Below are 22,274 nucleotides of genomic sequence, written 5' to 3'. Positions count from 1 at the left end.
GTATATATATATATATAGTATATGTATATATATATATACATATATATATATACACACACATATATATATATACAGATATATATATATATATATATATATATATATATATATATATATATATATATATTGTAACGATTTTGAGAAGTGTAACGGGTTTTGAGAAGTGTAACGGGTTTTGAGGAGTGTAACAATTTTGGAGGAAGGGTAACGGATGTGAAGAGTATGGTTTTGGTATGGTAACATCCTGGTAATGTAAATAATGGTCGCAGCCGTCCTCCTAATTAATTTCATAGAACATACACGCAGGTCACGATATATCTTTTAAATAGTGTATTTCCTTATTCCATGTAGGCTAAGTATGTGTTTTCCACTAGATTGACTTTGCATTGTATCAAACAAAATAAGCGTAGGCCCTTCCAATTTCCCCAAAACCTCCCTTCCAATTGCCTTCCGCATTTTGGCTGGTTTTCTTCAAACCACCATTGGCCACGAGGTAAGGTTGGGGAAGAAAGGCGTGTCTCCACCTCGTCATAAGAAGCAAGGAGTGAACCAGCCCTAACAGCCAATCAACACCGCGGTGAGTGACCCGGTAGGCGCGCCCTCGGAGTCGGCGGCTTGATTTCGCTGGAGGTGATAAAAGCGACTGCAGGGGACTGCTTTACCAGTGCAGATGGGAGCCGGGAGGTGACTGGAGATGAGAGATGACTGGAGAGAGGCCTTGAGAGATACGCTGGGGGATGACCTGGACGAGGAGCGCAATCCACCGCAAGCCCTACCTACCTACCTACCTACCTGCCTGCCTGCAATACCCCCCTGTCGTTGGAGAGACGCGCTGAACGGAGGGAGACGGCTCCACCCCAGGAAGAGGAGCAGGTGTGCCGAGCCAGCGCGTGACGGCCGCGGATACGCGACGGAGGTTTTCCCGCCAAAACCGCGAGGGGTGCTGCGGCCTCCGACCTTGCCTTCCTCTCAAGCAATCAACCTCGAGCCATTACCTGCCTGCAATATCCATCGTGTGAGTGTGAACGTCCTGTCCTACTCGTTTGTCTTGGGGATTAAGTAAATGAAATAGAATAAGTTAACAATGCACTGTGTGACTGCTCTTTTCCATCTATTGCTGTAAATAATATTGGTCGCTCTAAAATATTGCTTGTGTGTGTATAATAAATCTGTTCTTCCTCCAAACTCTGTCTTTCTTCTCTCTTCTTCTCTTTCGGTCGCTTTAGAGGTTTCCCAATTGAATATCTGTAGCGCGATTAGTCAACGTTCGGTTGGAATCGGGTTCTAATCGGGGAGTAACTGTTCGGACGCGGTTAAATACACCACCGCTCGGTCAATATAACATCTAAAAACCGCGTCTGTAACATTTGGTGTCGAGGAGTTGGATTCGAACCTGGGACTAAATTTGTTAGGCCCAAAGTTAAAAAAAAATTTTTGGTCAAAATTACGAGCTGCCGAAATTGTGTTTTTTATAAAACCCGAATTTTGAGATCGCGCCATGGACAATCAAGGCGATCGGATGTCGGTGGGGGAAATAGACGGGGTAGAATCGACCCAGGACCTCGGGGAAATGTAAGTGGGGAAAATGGTGGAGGAGAGTAAAGAAGGTGTGGTTGAGGGGGTATCAGGTGCACAAGATGGCGTCCTCGCGCACATGGTTGTTGCGGCACCAAATTTAGTCGCGGCAGTCGAGCCCGCAGTGCCAATGGACTTTTGCCTATTTATGACGCATTTCATGGCATCTATGAAGGGCGACAGCAGGGGATTGGATGCAATGATGGCTACCCAGGGAATCGACATGAAAAAAATGAGGAGGGAAGCAAAGGACAACCCGGAGGGATATCGGGAGCAAATAAACGACAGCATAAAAAAAATGGGGGAGTTCGTAGATGGCATGGGAGGCGGGAGAGGCACATCGGTGCACGACGAGGTAAAGCGGGTCGAAAAGCGCTGGTTGAGCGAAGCGGAGGAAAGCACGGGTACAATGACGGGGGTAGAAATCGCGACACGGGGTTTAGAAAAGCCAGCGGTCGCCGAGGTTAATAAAGAAAAAGCAGTAGCGGGAATAATTAAAATTGAAGAGATGACGGAGGTAGCCCGGGAATTGCAGGGAGAAATGGATTATGTACAAGGTCTGTGTTCAAATCATGATGTGATGCTCACTAACCAAATAAAGAGTTTGCAGGTGGCAAAGGAGGGGCGGAGACGAGGTACGGAGGTGAGTGGCAATGTACATGATGTGAGGGGAGATTCAGTCGGCTTGGGGATTGGTTTGGATCCGGGTGTTCGTGAAAGGCCGTTGGTGAAGTGTGTGACAGGTCAGGTGTGCGAAAAAAGAGGTGTGCGAGAATGTCCGACCATGGGGTGTGTGAGGAAAAAGTGCACGCCGAGGAGTGAGTGTGCCGTCAGGAGTGAGCCGGTCGAAGCGCGTGTGCGAGGGGGTACATGGAAGCGCGGTGTGGTGAGTGTTACGGAGGAAGTAACGAGAGAGTGTACACCTGTGGTGAGTGTTACAGAGGATGTAACGAGAAAGTGTACGTCTGTGGTGAGTGTTACGGAGGAAGTAACGAGAGAGTGTACACCTGTGGTGAGTGTTACAGAGGAAGTAACGAGAGAGTGTACACCTGTGGTGAGTGTTACGGAGGAAGTAACGAGAGAGTGTACACCTGTGGTGAGTGTTACGGAGGAAGTAACGAGAGAGTGTACACCTGTGGTGAGTGTTACGGAGGAAGTAACGAGAGAGTGTACACCTGTGGTGAGTGTTACGGAGGAAGTAACGAGAGAGTGTACACCTGTGGTGAGTGTTACAGAGGATGTAACGAGAAAGTGTACGTCTGTGGTGAGTGTTACAGAGGGTGTAACGGGAGAGTGTGCGCGAGAGGTATGGTGTGTAACAGGGAGAGCGTTGGTGGAATGTACGGACGGCGTTGGAACGCCAGGTTTTGTAAGGGTGAAAGGGGTAGCGTATGCTTGTAAGCATGCAAGTAAAGCATCGATGGTAACCAGGTTAGCGGTTAGGGCGACGGATAGCCGATGCGAGCACTCGGGGCGTGGGGTGCTTTGTTGGGTGCGAGGCCCGGCGCGGATCGATGCTGCGTCGCTTCTCTTCGAAGCGTCGTTGCCGATTCGGGCTTGGCCCCGCCCCGCACGGTCGAGTCCGGGCTTTGCCGGGCGAGGCGACCGGTCCGGTTCGAGGGCGAGTGGGAGGAGGCGGAACGGTGCCCCCTCGTGGGGACGGGGTTCCGACCGGGGGAGATTGAGCCATCGGGCCCGGGACCGCAAGGTGCCGCGCCGAGATGGTGCGTGGAGCCTCGGTCCAACCAAACCACCTCCCTTGAACCGAAAGCCGGACGGATTCAACCTGCAGGCAAAAAAAAAAACGACCCGCGTTCATTGCTCGGCTGTACGAAGCCGGGCTGTAGATGTGAATTGGCGCACCGAGAGGATGTGATAAGTAGACGGGTGATGGTGATAGTGATAGTAGTGATTTGAAACGAAATTTAGAAAAGTGAATAGAATTGGCAGTAAATGGAAAATTTTTGAATTGTTGGATTTGGACGAGCGAAATTGGTAGTGAGAGACCCCCGATGTGGTGGGATGGCAAATCCACCATCCCTCACAGGTGGGGGCAAATGCGCAATAGTTTATGGGGTGGCTATGACAACCGAGCCAGGGAGGGCTTGGATAATGATAGGGATCTAGCGAAGATGACCTTAGGTAACGATAAGGTTAGTTAGTGACTGATACCTGTAGTGGGGACGCAGGTAGATTAGTATGGATGATAATGACGTGGGAGCGCAATAGTTTAAAGGGACGACTGGGAAGCGCAAGTTTCAGAGGGGAGGAGTTAGCTGAGATGATGCCGTGTGTGGGAGAATGGAACAGGTGTGATTGCACAGGTGTGCAACTGAACAGGTGTGTGGAGCAGTGTATGAGGGAGTAGTGGTGATTGCGTGTTGTGTTGACCAAATGGTCCAGGAAGAAAGGAGGGTGCAGGTGGCACCAGGTATGATTGCACAGGTGTGCAACGACAGGTGAATGAAGAACAGGTGTATGTGGCTGTGTGGAATAAATGGTAGTGTGGAATATCTGGAGTATTGGAATGGATGGTCGTGGAGTGAGTATGGTGGAAATTGTGGAGTGGAGTGGATGGTGCGAAGGTGTGAATGGGGGAAGAGTGGACCCCCATCACGGATACCCGGGGCGGGTAGTGTAAGTGTTAGGTAGAGGGTATAGGTAAATTGTAGTTGGATATTGGCATCTGTGGTGCGGGTGACAGAATGGTATGTGGATGGGTGCGTTGGTGTTGTGGAAATGGCTGGGCGTGTAGCCTGTTAGTGTGTGTAGTTGGTTTGGGCACTCCACCACTGTAAGGATGTCGGCCAGGTGAGGCCGCAGGTGGGCTCTGGGAGCCGGTAGTAGTTGTGTGGATGGGGCCCGAGGATCCGGAGGACGGACCCGGGTAGCCCAGTGCCAGAGGGCACCAAGGGGTGACAGAGCCAGGAGAGGGGCTGCCCCCAGTTAGATAGGTTAGGGTGAGGAGCTAGGTAAGCTCGGGTGGCAACTACAGTGGTGGAGGTGTGCAGGTGGGTAGACCTGTTGGGAGAGGTACACGTCGCAGCCCAGAAATTGTGCTAGAGCACCGGGAGATGAATCGGGGGAGTGAGACCCCAAAATTGAGGAGCACCACAGTTTGGCCAATGGGAATTGGTTATTAGAACCCATAGTGTAAGTTGGCCAATGAATTGGCAGGGAAAGACCCCGGGTAGTGTAAAGTGTGTTAAAATCATTTAGAGGATAGTTAGGATGAAGGATCTCCTCACACCATCTGCATCCACTCACCTGAGGTGACAGGTACCCCACACCATGCCATGTTTGATTATTTTTTTACTGTGCAAATGTTTGGGTTGTGAGACGCATCATGACGTGGGTGTGACATTGTGCTTTGATGTTCCATCTCTGCCTCCTTATGAGGATTGATGATGAATTTGATGATGGCAAATTTTGAAGTAGAGGGATTGTGGTGACGAATTTGGTATAAGGGAAATATGGGGAAGACGTGACAGTAGTGACGAATTTGTAAATGGGTAGATTTTGTAAATATGGGGTAAGAGCAAGGGTAGTGTAGGTGACAGGGGGGTGACGTACGGTAGGGACGAGCTTTCTCACTTCGCCCTCCGTACGCATTTCACCTTGCATTGCCTTGTTTGACGTGTACCCTTGTGACCTTACCCCTCGCTCAATTGTCTTTCTTTTGTCTCCCACATGACCTGTGCGCCATTGGGTGCCGAGGGGAGCGTGCGTGAGGTGGCCATTGTGCGCCCGAGATTCCCAGAACCAGCACGCATTGCGTTGATGTACCACTTTATGGACCGCTGTTCGGCGGCCAAGTACCACTTGATGGACCCCAGGTTCTGGGGCAGGGCACCTCTGTTGGAAACCGGCCATAGTGGCCAGGGAATCTTGCTTGCGGACCTCGGTAAGGTGGCACCTATGCCAAACAGGTGGACCACCCTTAGTTGGCCCCTGAGGCCCTAAATAAAAATGGACACAAGTTGTGTTTTTTTTAGTATGTCCAAATAGGCCGCATGAAGCCAGAAGACGTCGGGAAGAACATCGGCCCAGCAGAGAAGGAGAAGACCACCACCAGTTGTTTTGTTGTGTTTATTATGAACCATGGTAACCGCACCGGATGGTGTTTTTGGGTGCTTTGTGGTGTTTGGGTGCTTTGGTGGTATTGGTACTGGTGCATCGATGCAATGCGTGCTGTCTCCTCCCTCCCAACAGGAATTTCTTTCTCTTGTTCCCTAAAAAGAAAAGAAAAAAACACACAGGTCCTGGGTTGCGTTGTAAATAAGAAATCACGTCATTGTAAATAATGCTCCCCACCGTAAATGTATAGGTTGAGAGTAATTCCGTAATTCGGTTAGCTGTGGGCTTGAGTCTGTTAGACAGGATGCAATGCAATAGGGGGACATACTTATTTGTGTTTTAAAATTGTCACACTCAGGGTCAGGTTAATTGTAGAGGGAATTACACCTACATGTCACACTCAGTTAAGTCTAGTAGGCCCGAGGACGTGCCTGAAGAAAGGAGGGTGCAGTGTAACGATTTTGAGAAGTGTAACGGGTTTTGAGAAGTGTAACGGGTTTTGAGGAGTGTAACAATTTTGGAGGAAGGGTAACGGATGTGAAGAGTATGGTTTTGGTATGGTAACATCCTGGTAATGTAAATAATGGTCGCAGCCGTCCTCCTAATTAATTTCATAGAACATACACGCAGGTCACGATATATCTTTTAAATAGTGTATTTCCTTATTCCATGTAGGCTAAGTATGTGTTTTCCACTAGATTGACTTTGCATTGTATCAAACAAAATAAGCGTAGGCCCTTCCAATTTCCCCAAAACCTCCCTTCCAATTGCCTTCCGCATTTTGGCTGGTTTTCTTCAAACCACCATTGGCCACGAGGTAAGGTTGGGGAAGAAAGGCGTGTCTCCACCTCGTCATAAGAAGCAAGGAGTGAACCAGCCCTAACAGCCAATCAACACCGCGGTGAGTGACCCGGTAGGCGCGCCCTCGGAGTCGGCGGCTTGATTTCGCTGGAGGTGATAAAAGCGACTGCAGGGGACTGCTTTACCAGTGCAGATGGGAGGTGACTGGAGATGAGAGATGACTGGAGAGAGGCCTTGAGAGATACGCTGGGGGATGACCTGGACGAGGAGCGCAATCCACCGCAAGCCCTACCTACCTACCTACCTACCTGCCTGCCTGCAATACCCCCCTGTCGTTGGAGAGACGCGCTGAACGGAGGGAGACGGCTCCACCCCAGGAAGAGGAGCAGGTGTGCCGAGCCAGCGCGTGACGGCCGCGGATACGCGACGGAGGTTTTCCCGCCAAAACCGCGAGGGGTGCTGCGGCCTCCGACCTTGCCTTCCTCTCAAGCAATCAACCTCGAGCCATTACCTGCCTGCAATATCCATCGTGTGAGTGTGAACGTCCTGTCCTACTCGTTTGTCTTGGGGATTAAGTAAATGAAATAGAATAAGTTAACAATGCACTGTGTGACTGCTCTTTTCCATCTATTGCTGTAAATAATATTGGTCGCTCTAAAATATTGCTTGTGTGTGTATAATAAATCTGTTCTTCCTCCAAACTCTGTCTTTCTTCTCTCTTCTTCTCTTTCGGTCGCTTTAGAGGTTTCCCAATTGAATATCTGTAGCGCGATTAGTCAACGTTCGGTTGGAATCGGGTTCTAATCGGGGAGTAACTGTTCGGACGCGGTTAAATACACCACCGCTCGGTCAATATAACATCTAAAAACCGTGTCCGCAACAATATATATATATACATATATATAAATATATATATATATATATATATATATATATACATACACACACACACACACACACACAGTATATGTGAATCAAGGCACCTCCTCGCTTTAATGTTGAGCATGGATTATGTCTCACACGGTAGAAACCACATAACACGCAAGGAACCAACAGCCTGTCTGCCACCCAGACCATCGTTCCCACCAGTGCAAACTAAAACCAGGGGGTGTGGTGCGATCGGGGGAGTTAGCAATCAACGACAGCGTGACAAGCACTGTCCAGATCTCTTGTGGATCGAAGTTCTCGACAAAAGCGTCACCTCCGTCACTGAGGCCTTAGCCCGGCAACTCTGTCGACAGACAGAGATTTCATTATTTGGTCCCCATTGGCTAAACATGAGAGCAGAGCCACCAATCCAGATTTCGGGCTTATTTGTCCTCATCAGGACGGCATACTGCAAACAATCTAACCAATGAGGACCAAACACTTTTAACTTGTCATTGCTAGCCTGAAGTCTGTCATTTAAATTGTCTTTTAAACATAATTTTCAGCATTTTGAAGAAAGAGTGGCAATTTCAGGTTGATTAATTGCAATTGTTCTGTTGCTGAATGCAAATTGGACTTAGAAATATGGGAATATGAGAAATATCTGGGGATGAGAGGTTTGGGGTCCGTACCATTTCCTGTTGAACAAGTGAGTGGCAGCAGTGGATATAACACAATTATTATTCAAAATTACCCAGGACCGTTTTCAACTTTTCTTCCTAATGCATCATGTCTTTTTTTGTTTTCAAACAGCCCAATCTCCGACCACCATTCCAATCACTCAGCTATGGACATGTTTCTGTTTCTCTCTCAATAATGGTCAGACAGCCTAAATCTCAAAGAAGACTTCAGGACATATCCGTTTCCCTGAATGTTTCTTGGGCATTTGACGCAGTCCTGCATCCTGCTTTGCTTTTAAATCTCGCTGCCAGGGGCATACAAGGAAGCCTTCACACCTGACTTTCTGACTTCCCTCACTCACACTGTCAATCTATTGCTTTCATGGAACCCTTTTCAAACCTAGTAGAGACTGAAGTGCCACAAGGTAGTGACTTGGGTCCACTCTTGTTCTCATCTATGTGAACGACCTCTCCAATGCTCTGGAAAGCGTTCTCTTCCATTTTTGTTGATGATTTTACATTGTGTTGTATAGTAACCCTGTTCAACTGCAGCTGCATCACTCCATGCTGATTTGGAAATTGATTAGATGCTTGCAAGTCAAATATAGCATGCCTTTAATTCCTGGCAAATCTAACAATTCCATTGTGTTGTATAGTAACCTCGTTCAACTGCTATTGTGTTGTATAGTAACCCTGTTCAACTGCAGCTGCATCACTCTATGCTGATTTGGAATTGATTAGAGGCTTGCAAGTCAAATGCAGCATGCCTTTAATTCCTGGCAAATCTAAAAATTCCATTGTGTTGTATAGTAACCCCGTTCATCTGCTATTGTGTTGTATAGTAACCCCATTCAACTGCTAGGTTGACCATGTAGCATGCCTTTAATTCCTGGCAAATCTAACAATTACATTGTGTTGTATAGTAACCCCGTTGTTGTATAGTAACCATCCTGTTGCTTTGGAAGAATCATCTAGGTACCATCCTGGTAAAACTCTCCAAAAATGCAGTCTTACAGCACATCTCAACTGTTTTGCTGCTTTTATCTTCCATTTGTGGAACTGATTTCTGGAGGCAGTTCAATCGCACTTTCCTCGAGGATTTCAAGTGTTTGGTGAACCACCATCTCATGTGACCTCCCATACTTGCCCACAATGTTTTCTACGTGCTATACCTGACCTAACCCAACCAGTTCTCCTGTTCGTTCATTCCCAGTTTATTTTGTGCAACAATTGCTCCACTTCCACTACCACACTATCCGTACGTTGTGTTTTTACCCTCTGTGACCTCACTCTTCCATTAGCCTAAATCTTGCATTAAAATAGTCATGTTACATATTATGTGGCATGATAAGTACAGATTTACATCATCAAAAAGCTTTTCATAACCTTTTCACCTGAAATGAAGTGTTCAATTTGACTCGTTAATGACCTGCATTTCAATTTATGCTTTTGTGCTTTATTTTCTCCACTGCAAGTTGTTTGTACACTCAGAAGTAACATGACAATGGATTAAAATTTATAATATCAAACAATAATCCCTCCCCTTTTGCCTTCCATCCTTCCTGCCTAGCTGTGGGCCTGACCTCATGTCGTGAGCCAGAAACTCAAAACGAAGTGCACCGCAATGGCAACCGTTTCCTGGTCAACGACGTTGTTTCTTTCCAATGTGAGCCAGGATTCACATTGGAGGTATAATAATAATAATATTAATAATAATAAAGATAATAAATATATTATGAAAGTGTTTTTTTCTCTTCCTCAGAACTGAATTTTACACTTTTGAAACGTATAGTATCATTGTGTACATTCTACTCTTTTGGGGGTTGGTATTCTCTGTACTCCTTTTAGGTCAAACATTCATGCATCTTGCTGGTACCATTTAGGTTTAATTCAATTGCTTTCAAATTTAGCTAGGGTAATGTCACACAATGGCCTTTGTAATGTCTCCTTGAAAAGGATAGTTCACTATACTAGTGAACAACCAGTCCTTATGGATCGGTTAATTCCCCCAGAATTACGGATGATAATTCCCCAAGAATTGGTATATTTTAGGATGACTTGTAATACCCACTCCCACCAGGAGCAAAGTTATGCTCGACATACTTACATTGAGATAATTAGAATCTTCCCCTATCCTGAATGTCTGGGAAGATGAATTTTGTTTTTAACTAGCTATATCCCTCCCGTGCACCCTGCGAGTACAACCACAAGTTTTCATCTCATTCTGCCCAGTGGTTTAGGAGTGCATAGGCATCAAACACACAAACAAACACAACACAAAAACCGGTACTTTTCAAATTGAAGTATAATGGTGAAGCACCCAAACTTTGAAGGACCAGGGAGGCAGTTTATAGTCGGATTGTTTTATTTTAGTTCGGTCGAGTCAGTTTATTCCTTATACGTGAAACACCATGCAACCCACGCCTGCAGAAAACAGACTTTTTGGAACGCCGGCCGCATTTTCAATCCAATCATCATGTTGCTTTGTTTAAAAACCTCTCCATAGGTAGGCACTCCTATGTTGAAAGTTTCATGTAAATTTGAAAGTTTCATGTTTAAAGTAAATCGCTCTCTCTCATGCACAGATTTATCCCATCTCGTCTTCAGTTGTCATACACTTCCTCCCATCCATGGTACACGGAATCTTGTGGTGAGACAGTTGCCCTGAAACAACTTGCCTTCACTTCCTGGATGGCAAATCCAACGGAAGGAAATCTCATTTCCTTTCACAAAGCCCGAAACAAGTGTGTGTCCACCCTCAGGAGAGCCAAGAAACAATATCTCTCCACTCTCAAGACTGAACTCTCAAACCTGTCTCCCTCTTCCAAATATTGGTGGCATCTGGTCAAATCTGTTTCTGGTGTTTGTTCCCCCTCCACCCTCTCCCTTACCTCAAACGGCTACACAGCTGACTCCGCACGTGAAAAGGCTGAATGCCTCAACTCTGTGTTTGCCTCTAAATATTGTGTCCCAACCCCATCCCTCTCTGTACCCGCTGTACCCAGTCGCTCCTGGACTCTGTGTCCTTCTCTCCTGACAAGGTGGAGAAGTTTCTGTCAATCCTAGACTATGATTCTGCAACTGGACCAGACGGCATCAGCCCACGGGTCTTAAAATCCTGCTCTGCCGCTCTTTCACTCCCTCTCTCTGTTCTCTTCACCCTCTCTTTTGCTCAAGGTCATCTGCTATCAGCTTGGAAATCACCCAACATCACCGCTTTACACAAAAAAGGTGCAAAAACAAATCCTTGCAACTACAGACCAATCAGCCTTCTCCCAATTATCAGCAAAGTCATGGAATCCATCATTGCTTCAGATATCAAATCTTTCCTCTTCTCCAATGGCTTGATCTCTGATCATCAATTTGGTTTCAGACCAGGTCACTCTACTCTGGACATGCTGCTTCTGCTGTCTCAACAATGGATGGAGGTTCTCAATGCCAAACAGGAAATTAGAGCTGTCTCCCTTGACATATTACGTGCCTTCCATACGGTCTGGCACCCCGATCTGCTCACCAAACTCTCCTCCTATGGTATCCATGGAAATATCCACGCATGGCTTGCGGACTTCCTCTCTAGTCGTAGTCAACGTGTGGCCCTGAATGGGTTTCTCTCATCTCCCCTTCCTGTTCAGGCTGGAGTCCCCCAAGGCAGTGTTCTGGGCCCTGAGCTTTTTCTGGTCTTCATCAACGATCTCTCTGACTCTCTTGAAAATCCTCTCCATCTCTTTGCTGATGACTCCACTCTCTGCTTGCTCCATTCCTCATTCCTCAGATCGGCAGTCTGCAGCCTCCTCACTCTCTGCAGACCTGGAGAAAATCACAGACTGGTCCAACAAGTGAACCATGTCTTTCAATCCTGACAAATCTCACACTCTTATTGTGTCTCTCCGAAAAGACCGACTGGACAACCCTCCCATCTACTTTTTCAACAATCCTCTCCAAGAAGTTCTGTCACTCAAGCTTTTGGGCTCACTATCTGTCATGATATTTCCTGGGAAAACCACATTTCCAATCTGGCCTCCAAAGCCAGTCGTCGACTGGGCTTCCTCCGTCGTGAGAAGTCCTTCCTTGGCACACCTGAGCTCCTCACCACATAAAAACCTTTCATCTGCAGCTCACTGGAATACTGATCTCCCCTCTGAGCTGGTGCGCCTGCCTCACACATAGCTCGTCTTCACGCTGTTGAATTCAAAGCTTTCAGAATCATTGGAATCTCCCGCGATGAAGCTAACTCCGAGGGCCTATCACTCACTCACCGCAGGGAGGTAGGTGGTCTTTCTGTCTTCTACCGACTCCTCTCTGGCCTAGCTCCCTCAGCTCTATCTGTGCTCTGTCTCCCAAATATTCCTACAGGTCGCACAAGATCTGCCAGTAACCCTCTTCTGGTGAAATTGCCAAAATCAAGACTCTCTGCTCACCTTCACTGTTTCATTCCTCTTTTCTCCCACCTCTGGAACAAACTCCCTTACTCTCTTCAATCCCACTCCTCCCTCCAGATCTTTAAAACAGCTGTTCACCACCATCTCTTGTCTTACCCCATCCAAAACCTTGATCTCTTCTACTCCCGTTAATTCACCCCAGATCCACTATTTTTTGAAATCCCGACTTTTTTCTTTCCTGGAAGTTATAGCAGTGTCCATGTGTTTTATACCTTTTCCAGCTCCCCTCCCCCTTCTCCACCTTCCCATGCCTCCTCCCCCCAAGCCCTCTCCCTCCCATGGATCTTCCGTTGTCCCCATTCTCTGCTGTTGTACTTGGTGCTTCCCTCTCTCCCCATCTTATCCCCCGTTCCCTTTATTGTATGTTTTGTGTGTCCATTTTTTGTTTTTTTTGTGATTGATGTGAGCTCTTACGCGAGCCTCGGTCTTGTATACAAAAAATATTTTAAAAAATCTTCGAGCAGTTGTAGAGAAAATAAATTGAAAAGCGAATATGGGTGAAAAACTGAGGCCTGAAGAAAGAGAAGTGAGGGCCTCTGCCGAAGATCCACAGCATGGTCAAATATGGTTGTGGACACCCATTACTTGCAATAATCATCTTATTGATGATGATATTAATATTACTATCCATTGAGAGACCATCACTGAAATAACAATTGTGCCCAATCCAACGGCAGTAGTCGCATTCAGAATATGCTAATAATCGAGTTATCTAACTGTGGAGTAATTTACCCTGGAGAGGTTTCCTTATGTTCATCATTATGTTTTTCATTGTCCCGATAATAATGATATTATTACAGAAACAATTTAAAAGCTCCTTGTGGATGTAGATGGACTTGCACCACATGCAAACAACTCATTGATCTTGAATTTCCTTCATGCTGTACCTGAAAGTCAATGTTTCCTCAGCTATCATCTTCATTACATCAATGACGTAACATCGTTAATTTATTTGTCACACGATCAGCCAAAGCAAATTGATGAAAGCACACCAGTGGAGTGGTGTGGTGGTGAATGGAAAATCTGGACTTGGAAGGTTAACAAGTCTCAAGCTACTGGATGAACACATCCTTCCTTTTTGGTCCGGGAAGGAGAAGGCAAGATGAAGCCATAAAACCTGAGAAGCCATTAACTCGTCTGTCATGAGAGAATATTCGACTGTGCTCATTACCTGAGTGATGATGATAATCAGAGCTTTGGACCCCACAGTTATCAATAATGTGAGGTCGGAATATAAGCCCTTGACCACAAGGAATACTCCAATGCACGATATATAAATGAAATGCAATCCTAATCGACCTTAGAGGTTTAATACGAAGTGAAATTTTATTATCAGGCCTCTCCAAGATCATTTCCTATGTTCTAAGCTATTTCATATGCATCATTGTTATTAGACTAACGCATGAGAAATTTATGGAAAATTCTGTGCAGTTTTCCATTGACTGTTTCCCCATATTATTGATGGCCTGCGATAAATAACATATACGTTTTTCGTTTGAAGTTTTGCGGACAATTTAATCGATGTCGTTTTGTATCAAATGACACTTTTTTATATCATTTTCAACATCACTTAAAAATCGGGCTCATTGCAAGGTGGTTGAATGAATCTAAAATGATGGTAGTACTTCAGGTTGGCAGTTCACTGACGGGTTGGCATCTCAACGCCCAATGCTTCCTATATCTACTGCCGTCAAATTGTTTGCACAATTTCCACCTGTGCTGTTCAACATCATTGTGGTGCCATTGTGTTCGTACACGAGTGCTGGAATCCAAACTCATTACCCCCAAACTCATTACCGAAGGTGGATGGAGGTGATGTTTTCACCGATGTTTGCCAGTCTGTCTGTCTGTCTGTGAGCAGGATATCTGAAAAAATTATAGATGGATGTGGGTGAAAAAATTATAGATGGATGTGGGTGAAGTCAAGTCAAAGATAGTCAGTGAAAAAATGACGAATTGATTCAATTTTGGCAAAGATCGGGATCCGGATCTTTTTTAGACGGGCACTAGAGTTTTTTTTCATCTTTCAAGTGATTCTTCTAGTTGTTGCTAGAGTGAGATGTGCATGGAAGAAGTTTTGGGAACTGAGTGGCGTGCTGATGAGGAGGGGAGTGTCGTTGAAGCTGAAGGGAAAGGTGTATGCTGCATTGCTGCATGTGTGAGAAGTGTTATGATTTATGGGAGCGAGACATGGGTAATGAACGTAGAGCAGCAACGAAGGCTGGAAAGGGTGGAAATGCGAATGGTTCGGTGGATGTGCGGAGTATCGTTGAGAGAGAGGAAGCCAAATGATGAATTGCGAAAAATGATGGGAATAGAGCCTGTGATTGATGCTGTGAAGAGGAACAGGTTGAGATGGTTTGGTCATGTGTTGAGGAAGGATGAAAGTGACTGGTTGAGAAGAGTGATGGAAATGAATGTAGAAGGAAGTAGAGGACGGGGAAGACCGAGAAAGACTTGGCTAAAGATGGTGGAAGAAGAAATGCGGGCAAGGGGGTTAACAAGGAGAGATGCAGAAAATATGGAAAAATGGAGAAGATTGTCATGGGGAAAAGCAGGGAAAATGGCCTTAAAATGCATGTTGTTGTTGTTGTTGTTGTTTGTTTCAAGTGATTCTTCACTGTTGAGAGATACAGCTAAAAACTATACATATAACGTGATATCCAAAAAAGTTTTGGACGCATTCGGATGAAACTTGGTGGATGAGTTTGGTAGGAGAAAAGAACAAGCTAATTCGATTTTGCTTGAGGTTATTGTTACAGATCCGGCCTATCAGTGGGCTACAAAACACAAACTGTTCAGCCTGGTGGAGGTGTGCTCTCTCCTGAGTACTGTTCTATTTTTTTGTATACATAGTCGAGGCTCATCAAAGAGTTTCAATTGAAATAAAATCAAAACTTGTTCTGTCTTTTTTATTATCTTTCAATTGAATCGCAATGAGGAAATGTCTTGGTTTTGATGTTAAAGATAGTCAGACATCACCAGCATATTCTTTGTATTGTTATTATGGCCTTAGGCATTAACTTTGCTTGTCACCAGGGTCGATCCCACATCACGTGCATGCCAGGACCTGTCCGGCGCTGGAATGCCCCTCCGCCTCTTTGCATAGGTACGTCTCCTGTCATTATCTTCGTCATGAATACGCACTATTTCATTTTTGTAATCGATATTTCTATCATTGTTATTGCTTTTATGAATGATCTCAAATACAAGATGACTTTTTGTCCAACGTTCATATTTTCTTTCACGAACCTTGAGGACTCTATCTTATTCCTTGGTGCTTTCAGCACTGATGGTAAAATGTTTTCATGACAATCAAAACATGCATCAAAGCAGGGTATTGGTCATAGTTTGATTTGTGGGGCTCATTACAGCATTATAGTGAAGAAGCATTGAACTCATTGGGGATGGTAAAGGGGAACTTGAAAAGTTATTTTTATGCCTCTGCCGACAAAGTCGCCGGAGGCCTTATATTTTCAGGTTGTTCTTCCGTACGTACATCTGTCCGTCCGTACGGGCTAAACCTCGTTTTTCTCAGCAACCATATGTCCAATTGAGACGAAACTTTCAGGGTAGGAGTGACACCCATACAGAATGGTTTTATGATAATTGTGACGTCATAGGTCACGTGGTATGGCATCCATCTTGGATTAAAAGCAAATAATTAAAAAAATATTTCTCGGAAACCGCTGAATGGAAAAATTTGAAACTTGGCACATTGTCAAATTTGGGGAATAAAAGCATGATAACGATGACATCATAGGTGAAGTGGTATACCAGCCAAAAATGTTTTAATCGAATTCCTTAACCTAAAAATCTGAAATTGCATGCACATGATCTATGACCCATTTGTATTGAAATATTACATTTATGAAATCATAGGTCACATGGTTTGGTATCCATATTGGATTGAAGGAAAATATTAAATAATTATATCTGAAACCGCTCAACCTAATCGATGCTAAATTTTACAAATATCATCTAACAGCACTGTTGCATATAGTTTGAAAATGATGATGTCATAGGTCGCGTGGTTTGGCAGCCATCTTGGATAGAAACACGAACCTTATCCGATCAACACAAAACTTCACAAACAGGATCCCATACATATGCAGAGTGATGGGACTATGCAGAGCATCTACCGGTTGTGGGACTATGCAGAGGCATATTGGCGACAGTCACATTGTTCTAGTTTTTGATGCAAGTGTTTGTGCCAATGCATGAATATGTAAACATATGATGCATCGAGAGACATTTTGGCTTCTTTCCTTTTTTTTTTCTTTTTTTTTGTATACAAGATCAAGGCTCGTGAAAGAGCCAACATTAATCACACAAAAAGTGAAACCGACACATAAAACACAAAAAACAAGGGGACCGGTAGACTAGATGGGGAGAGAGGGGGAAGGACACAAACACAACATTTGAGAGCAGGGACATCGGGAGAAATGTGGGAGGGGAAGGGCTTGGGGGAGGTGGGAGAGGTATAAAACATATGAACACTGCAAGGACTTCCAGGAAAGAAGTTGGAATTAAAAAAAAAAAAAAAAGTGTATCTGGGGTGAATTAGCGGGGGTAGAAAAGATCAAGGTTTTGGATGGGGGAAGATAAGAGATGGTGGTGAACTGCTGTTTTAAAGACCTGGAGGGAGGAGTGGGATTGAAGGGAGTGGGGGAGTTTGTTCCAGAGGTGGGAGAAAAGGGGAATGAAAGAGTGAAGGTGAGCAGAGAGCCTAGATTTTGGCAGTTTAACCATAAGAGGGTTGCTGGCAGATCTTGTGCGACCTGAAGGAATATTGGGGGGGACAGAGCACAGAGAGAGCTGGGGGAGCAAGGCCGGAGAGGAGTCGGTAAAAGACAGAAAGATCACCAACCTGCCTGCGGTGAGTGAGTGGAAGGCCCTCGGACTTAACTTCATCGCAGGAGATTCCAATGATTCTGAAGAATCCACTCCAATGATTCACTGAGTCACTCCAATGATTTGCATTGTTTATTGCTTTAAAATAACGAGGCACATTGAATAGATAAACAACTGGTAGTAGCTGGGTCTTTTGGGTCATCAGTAACTTTTGGGTCTTTTGGGTCTACTGGATATTTTGGGTCGTCGGGGACTTTTGGGTCATCTAGGTCTTTTAGGTCCTTGGTGACTTTTGGGTCCTCTGGGTCTTTTGGGGGTCTTCGGGGTCTTAAAGGGTATTCAATGGTTGAAGGGGTCTCAGCAGTCTATATAGTTAACCACTGTTGTGAGAAGTGATGTAACACGAGGTGAGGAATACATGTGATCAAGATACCGCACCATAATCACCAATATTGTATTCACCTTAGTGCTACAACCAATCGACGAGTGAAGGGACAAATGGGCATACCCTTTTGGTCAGTGCCGTGATAGTCTGGAGACAAAGGGAGAATGCCTTGTTTGCATAAATCCAATATGGCTGCCAATTTGACCTGTTTTACACTATTTTGGCCACAATTCTGCTTCGAATCAACATTTTTGAGTGACTTCAAAGGCTATTATGTTTTATTTTGTGTCCTTATGCTTGTATTTTTTGCATTACAGGTTAGCAAGTTAACATGAACATATCATGCATTAGAAAGCTATGGATATGACAGCAGAATTAAACTCCAAGATTTTTGTGCAAAGAAATCCAAAAATGAGTTTTAAACTTGATGTTGTGCATATTTTGAAAAGCGACTTTTATAGACAATTTCCCTGCTCTAACACCGCAAATATCAAATCTCCCTGTTTACAGCATGCAGACAAAGACAATATGATATTGGGAAAAAAAATATTTTCTGGAGAGCACAGCATTGTCGATGGTCATGTTTCTCAGGTTTCACAGGCAATGCAGAAGCATATCTGCCAGCAAGTACAAGCATCAAAATAACTTTGTTAAAAAGAGGAATGTCAGGTCCTTGTGGTGATGGTGCAGGGGGTGATGGGTATAGTAGTACTAGCAGTAGCATTAGTTTACCTTGGACTAGATCTGAGAGCCCTTTCCCAGAATTTGACTTTGAGGAGAACTGTTCCATCTGTGATGGAGCCTGTTATGAATCCAAAAGAACTGCTACTTGGTACATGGTTGAATCTGTTGGAGACAACAAACCAGATTCTACCAGTTTGTATTCCAAAGTTTTAAGAGCAGCCGAGCAAAGACAGGATCATGAACTCTCAACTAGATTACTGGGTGTTTAAAATGGTGATCTAGTAGCAGTTGAGGCCCGCTACCAGAAAATGCTGTTCAACCTATTACAATCCTTAAAACATTTTAGCTACCAGAAAGGTTGCTTAAGAGGACATGTTCTACATGAGGTCATTCTTCAGCTGATTGAATAATTCCAAAAACAAAATGAAGCAAAACCAGTGTTCATTCTTACAACAATCACACAGTGATTCAGAGAACTTCTTGGCCTGGTGACTCAGGTTTGGTGGCACTGTAGTGCAATTTATGTGGGCGATGCACTATACAAAGCACATAAACTCACACACGTCTTTAGAGTCTTTTAAAAGCACAATATTTGGCATGAGGCTCCCTTAGGGCCTATTCATTAATGTTAGCCTAGGAGCCCTCCGGAGTTTAAAAAAAAATTCATGTAAAACACCAAAATCGATGACAAAATATAGCTTTTCTCAAATCCTGGTAGTCATAAGAAACCCAGGGTGGTTGACAAATTTGGGATTTTGAGGTAGTTGAATATTATTGTCGACATTATAATAGTACTCTTGGAGAATTATTAACAATTACTGGTGTTATGTTACTAAAACTTCAAGAGACTCGGTTTAGCAAAATCAATGTTTTATTCACTTTTGAGAATTTGTTGTATACTTGAGAATTTGTTGTATACTAAGCCGAGATCTTTAATGAGTCTTTGTTCCAGTCTTTGTTGAAGCTTGTTTGGTAGGTCTTGGTTGAAGCTCGGTCTGTAGGTCTTTTGAAGCTCGTTCAGTTGTTGACCAGTCTCCAGTTGTTCCCCGTCCACTCTTTTCAGTCCACTCTGCTCTCTGCTCGCAACTTTCTCCTGGTTTTAAAGCCCCAAACTCCTTTGATGTTGCAGAGCATGCAGGGTGTTTCTGGTTCCCTTATCCAAAACCTTATTTGGCTCTCTCTTGGCCAGCTAGTACTTATTTCTGTTCAAGAGGTCAAATGCTCTGACCTGCTGAGAAAGAATTTGCAGCCTGTGTGCAGTGAACTGAACATAGGCTATTTTTTATAGACAGGTGGCGGTCCAAGAGCATTACACATTTTGTCTGAAATTAACTCTCCTGACCACCTGTTAGTTCTATGCTCTTTACTCATTCGTAAAGTAAAACATATACTACTTTACACACGATCACATTGAGATATATATATTCTAGCAATACTGTCAATATGAATATTTATTCCCTGACAATCCCCAGTTTTTTTTATTTTATGTTTATATTAACCATTAATTTAAACATTACCACATTTAAATATTCAAAACACTAATCTGGTAATTCTATTTCCTAAGGCATACACCGTCATTCTGGAAGAATTTTGATCACAATACATTTCCTTGTTCATTGACTCTTTCTATGTTGATAATTCAATTCAACTCATTTGCATAAAGATCACAAAACATTTCACCTTCACCAAAACGCAATAATTTCAGTTCATCAAAATAATAAAGCATCTGCAACATTTGGCAAAATATTTGCCTTTAATCAAATATTGACTTTCTTTGTTTGAAAAAAGGGGCGGATCACTTGTGTTTGGAATTTCAGCATAAAACAATTTTCTCCTGTTGTCTTCATCACACCTTCACTATTTGCATAGGATTTTCCGCTGTTGTGATAGCTGGGCAGAGTCAAAGACTGACCCTGCTCTCCATGCAGCATCCTTGCCACTCTTGCTGTGAGCCCTAGTAAATTTGAACAAGGCCTCCATCCAGTTGTAGTCGACTTGCCTCCTCACTCATCGTGAGCATGGAGCAAGTATTGATGTGATGTTGATTTGTCAACAAGATGTGGAGCAGGGATGCCGGATGCATCCACAATGATGATGTTGGGACCATGGTACTCAGTTGCCCATGGTCCATACCAGGAGCCCACAGCAGAATCGTGCACAGCTGTTGTGAAGGAAAAGGCAGTCGTTCGCTTGCAGCTCCATGCTGGCTCCCCGGAAGTTGGTGAAGTAATGACACACGTCGCCGTATCCCGTAGACGTTGCAGGTAAAATGTCGTCGTCCTGCAATTGCTGATGTGATGAATGTTCGAGGTATTTGAACACAAGTAAGTGATCGCCCTTTTCCATATGTTGCAGTGTGACCCAGACAAATGGTCACATAATTTTCCCTTGGTGAAGGTAAACATCCATCTTCCAAAGGAGCATTTCTTCATCATTCTTTGAGAAAGAGGGTGTATGCCAAGATTAACTTCATTTTCACAAATTTTCCTTTTTCAAACTTCTTCCCAGATGTCGTTATCACTCCATTTGGGATGTGGTCTTGTCTTTCCTTTACTTAGCCACATTTATATCTGCTCTCCACACAGATTGAATCAGATGGGGTACATTGTAACATGAAATCACTATATTTTATAACAACTCCACACGAATAATATTCAAATCAGACATGTGTTTTACACTACTAAAACTAAGAATAGCATCCACAATTGCTTTCAGGTTCATATAATTCAAAAATTAAACACATGCAGGTGTTGTAACTCAACTCAAAGAAAATAAATGCATTAATAATGATTATATATGATTTAAATCACAAACAGGAATATCTAATTCCCAACAATTCTTGCAAACAAGCAAACTATGCCTAATGTGTTATTAGCATAGTCCTCCCCGCTTTTTGTTTTTCTTTAACAGTGTTACTTGTGGTGATATGAGTTCATCGATCTTGTAAAACGGACATAGTGCACAACAAGTTGTTATGCCCTCATTTATGTCAATGACATTCAACATTATATACCAAACTAACAAACTTCTTAAAATGTGACTAAAGAAAAATCCCTTAATATATAACATAAATCTGATTATTTGCCTTATCCAGATGCCCCTATCTCCCGGGGTCCATATTTGTTTCTATTGTTATCAACTTCCTATGATCTGTGAATTCGTTCCAAAATACCACAACCATAGGTTTTAACAAAGCTCTACCAAACTATGTCCAATGTGAACTCAAAATACTAGTAAAACAATCAATTTCAAAGAATTAACTTCAAAGGGTCAGCAAATTCATTCTATAACCAGATCTAATTTTCCCATCCAATAGTTTGCCTTGACACATGTCATATTATAACACTTTAATAAACCTTCAGAAATGTTTCCCATCGCAACAACTTCCCTTTTACAAATAGCCATGTGTAAATTACGTATTGAATGACAATTTTCTCTCAATGTGTTTGGCCTAAATGGCCGCAAAAGTGGCTAACACAAATTGAGGATATTATCCCTATCACATTCATTTATAGATTCATTTGGTTCTAATTCTCTCTTTTCCCACTGCTATAAGGAAGAACAGTAGCTCTTATAAGTCTTTGTAATATCTCATTAAATTTACCCAGCATTGAAGAATTTATTTACTATCCATTTCCCTTCTGTTTACCAGTAACTTTGTTTAAACTGCATAACTTAATTTGATAAATCCCGTGCGTACAGCTACCACTTATTGAAACCCCTACTTTTGTAGAAAATATCCAAATAAGTGGTTGTATACCCCCTTTAACTGTTGCTCATCCATTTCGATGCAACTTAGTGAATACTACTAACACCAGTATGCCAATATAGGTGTGGCAGATTAACAAAATATGTTGCAGGTACACGTAACATCGTGTTCTGAGTGTAAAAAAAACATAACAGCTCGTTCAC

At 43.7% G+C, this 22,274-nt stretch overlaps 1 protein-coding gene across 1 annotated transcript in view; it reads left to right on the top strand.

The window, feature by feature from the left end:
• Positions 1–22,274, top strand: part of LOC137433184 (CUB and sushi domain-containing protein 3-like) — a 1,533,363-nt gene that overhangs the window by 1,144,509 nt on the left and 366,580 nt on the right. Inside the window, exons 42-43 of the mRNA XM_078783994.1 lie at positions 9,571–9,689; positions 15,479–15,548. Coding sequence (XP_078640120.1) covers positions 9,571–9,689; positions 15,479–15,548 — 189 coding nt within the window. The remainder of the gene's footprint in view (positions 1–9,570; positions 9,690–15,478; positions 15,549–22,274) is intronic.

Source organism: Myxine glutinosa, chromosome 8, assembly GCF_964187855.1.
Source record: "Myxine glutinosa chromosome 8, kmMyxGlut1.1, whole genome shotgun sequence".
Classification (NCBI taxonomy): Eukaryota; Metazoa; Chordata; class Myxini; order Myxiniformes; family Myxinidae; genus Myxine; species Myxine glutinosa.
The sequence above is the reverse complement of the archived record's forward strand: the minus strand, read 5'-3'. Positions and strand labels throughout refer to the sequence as shown.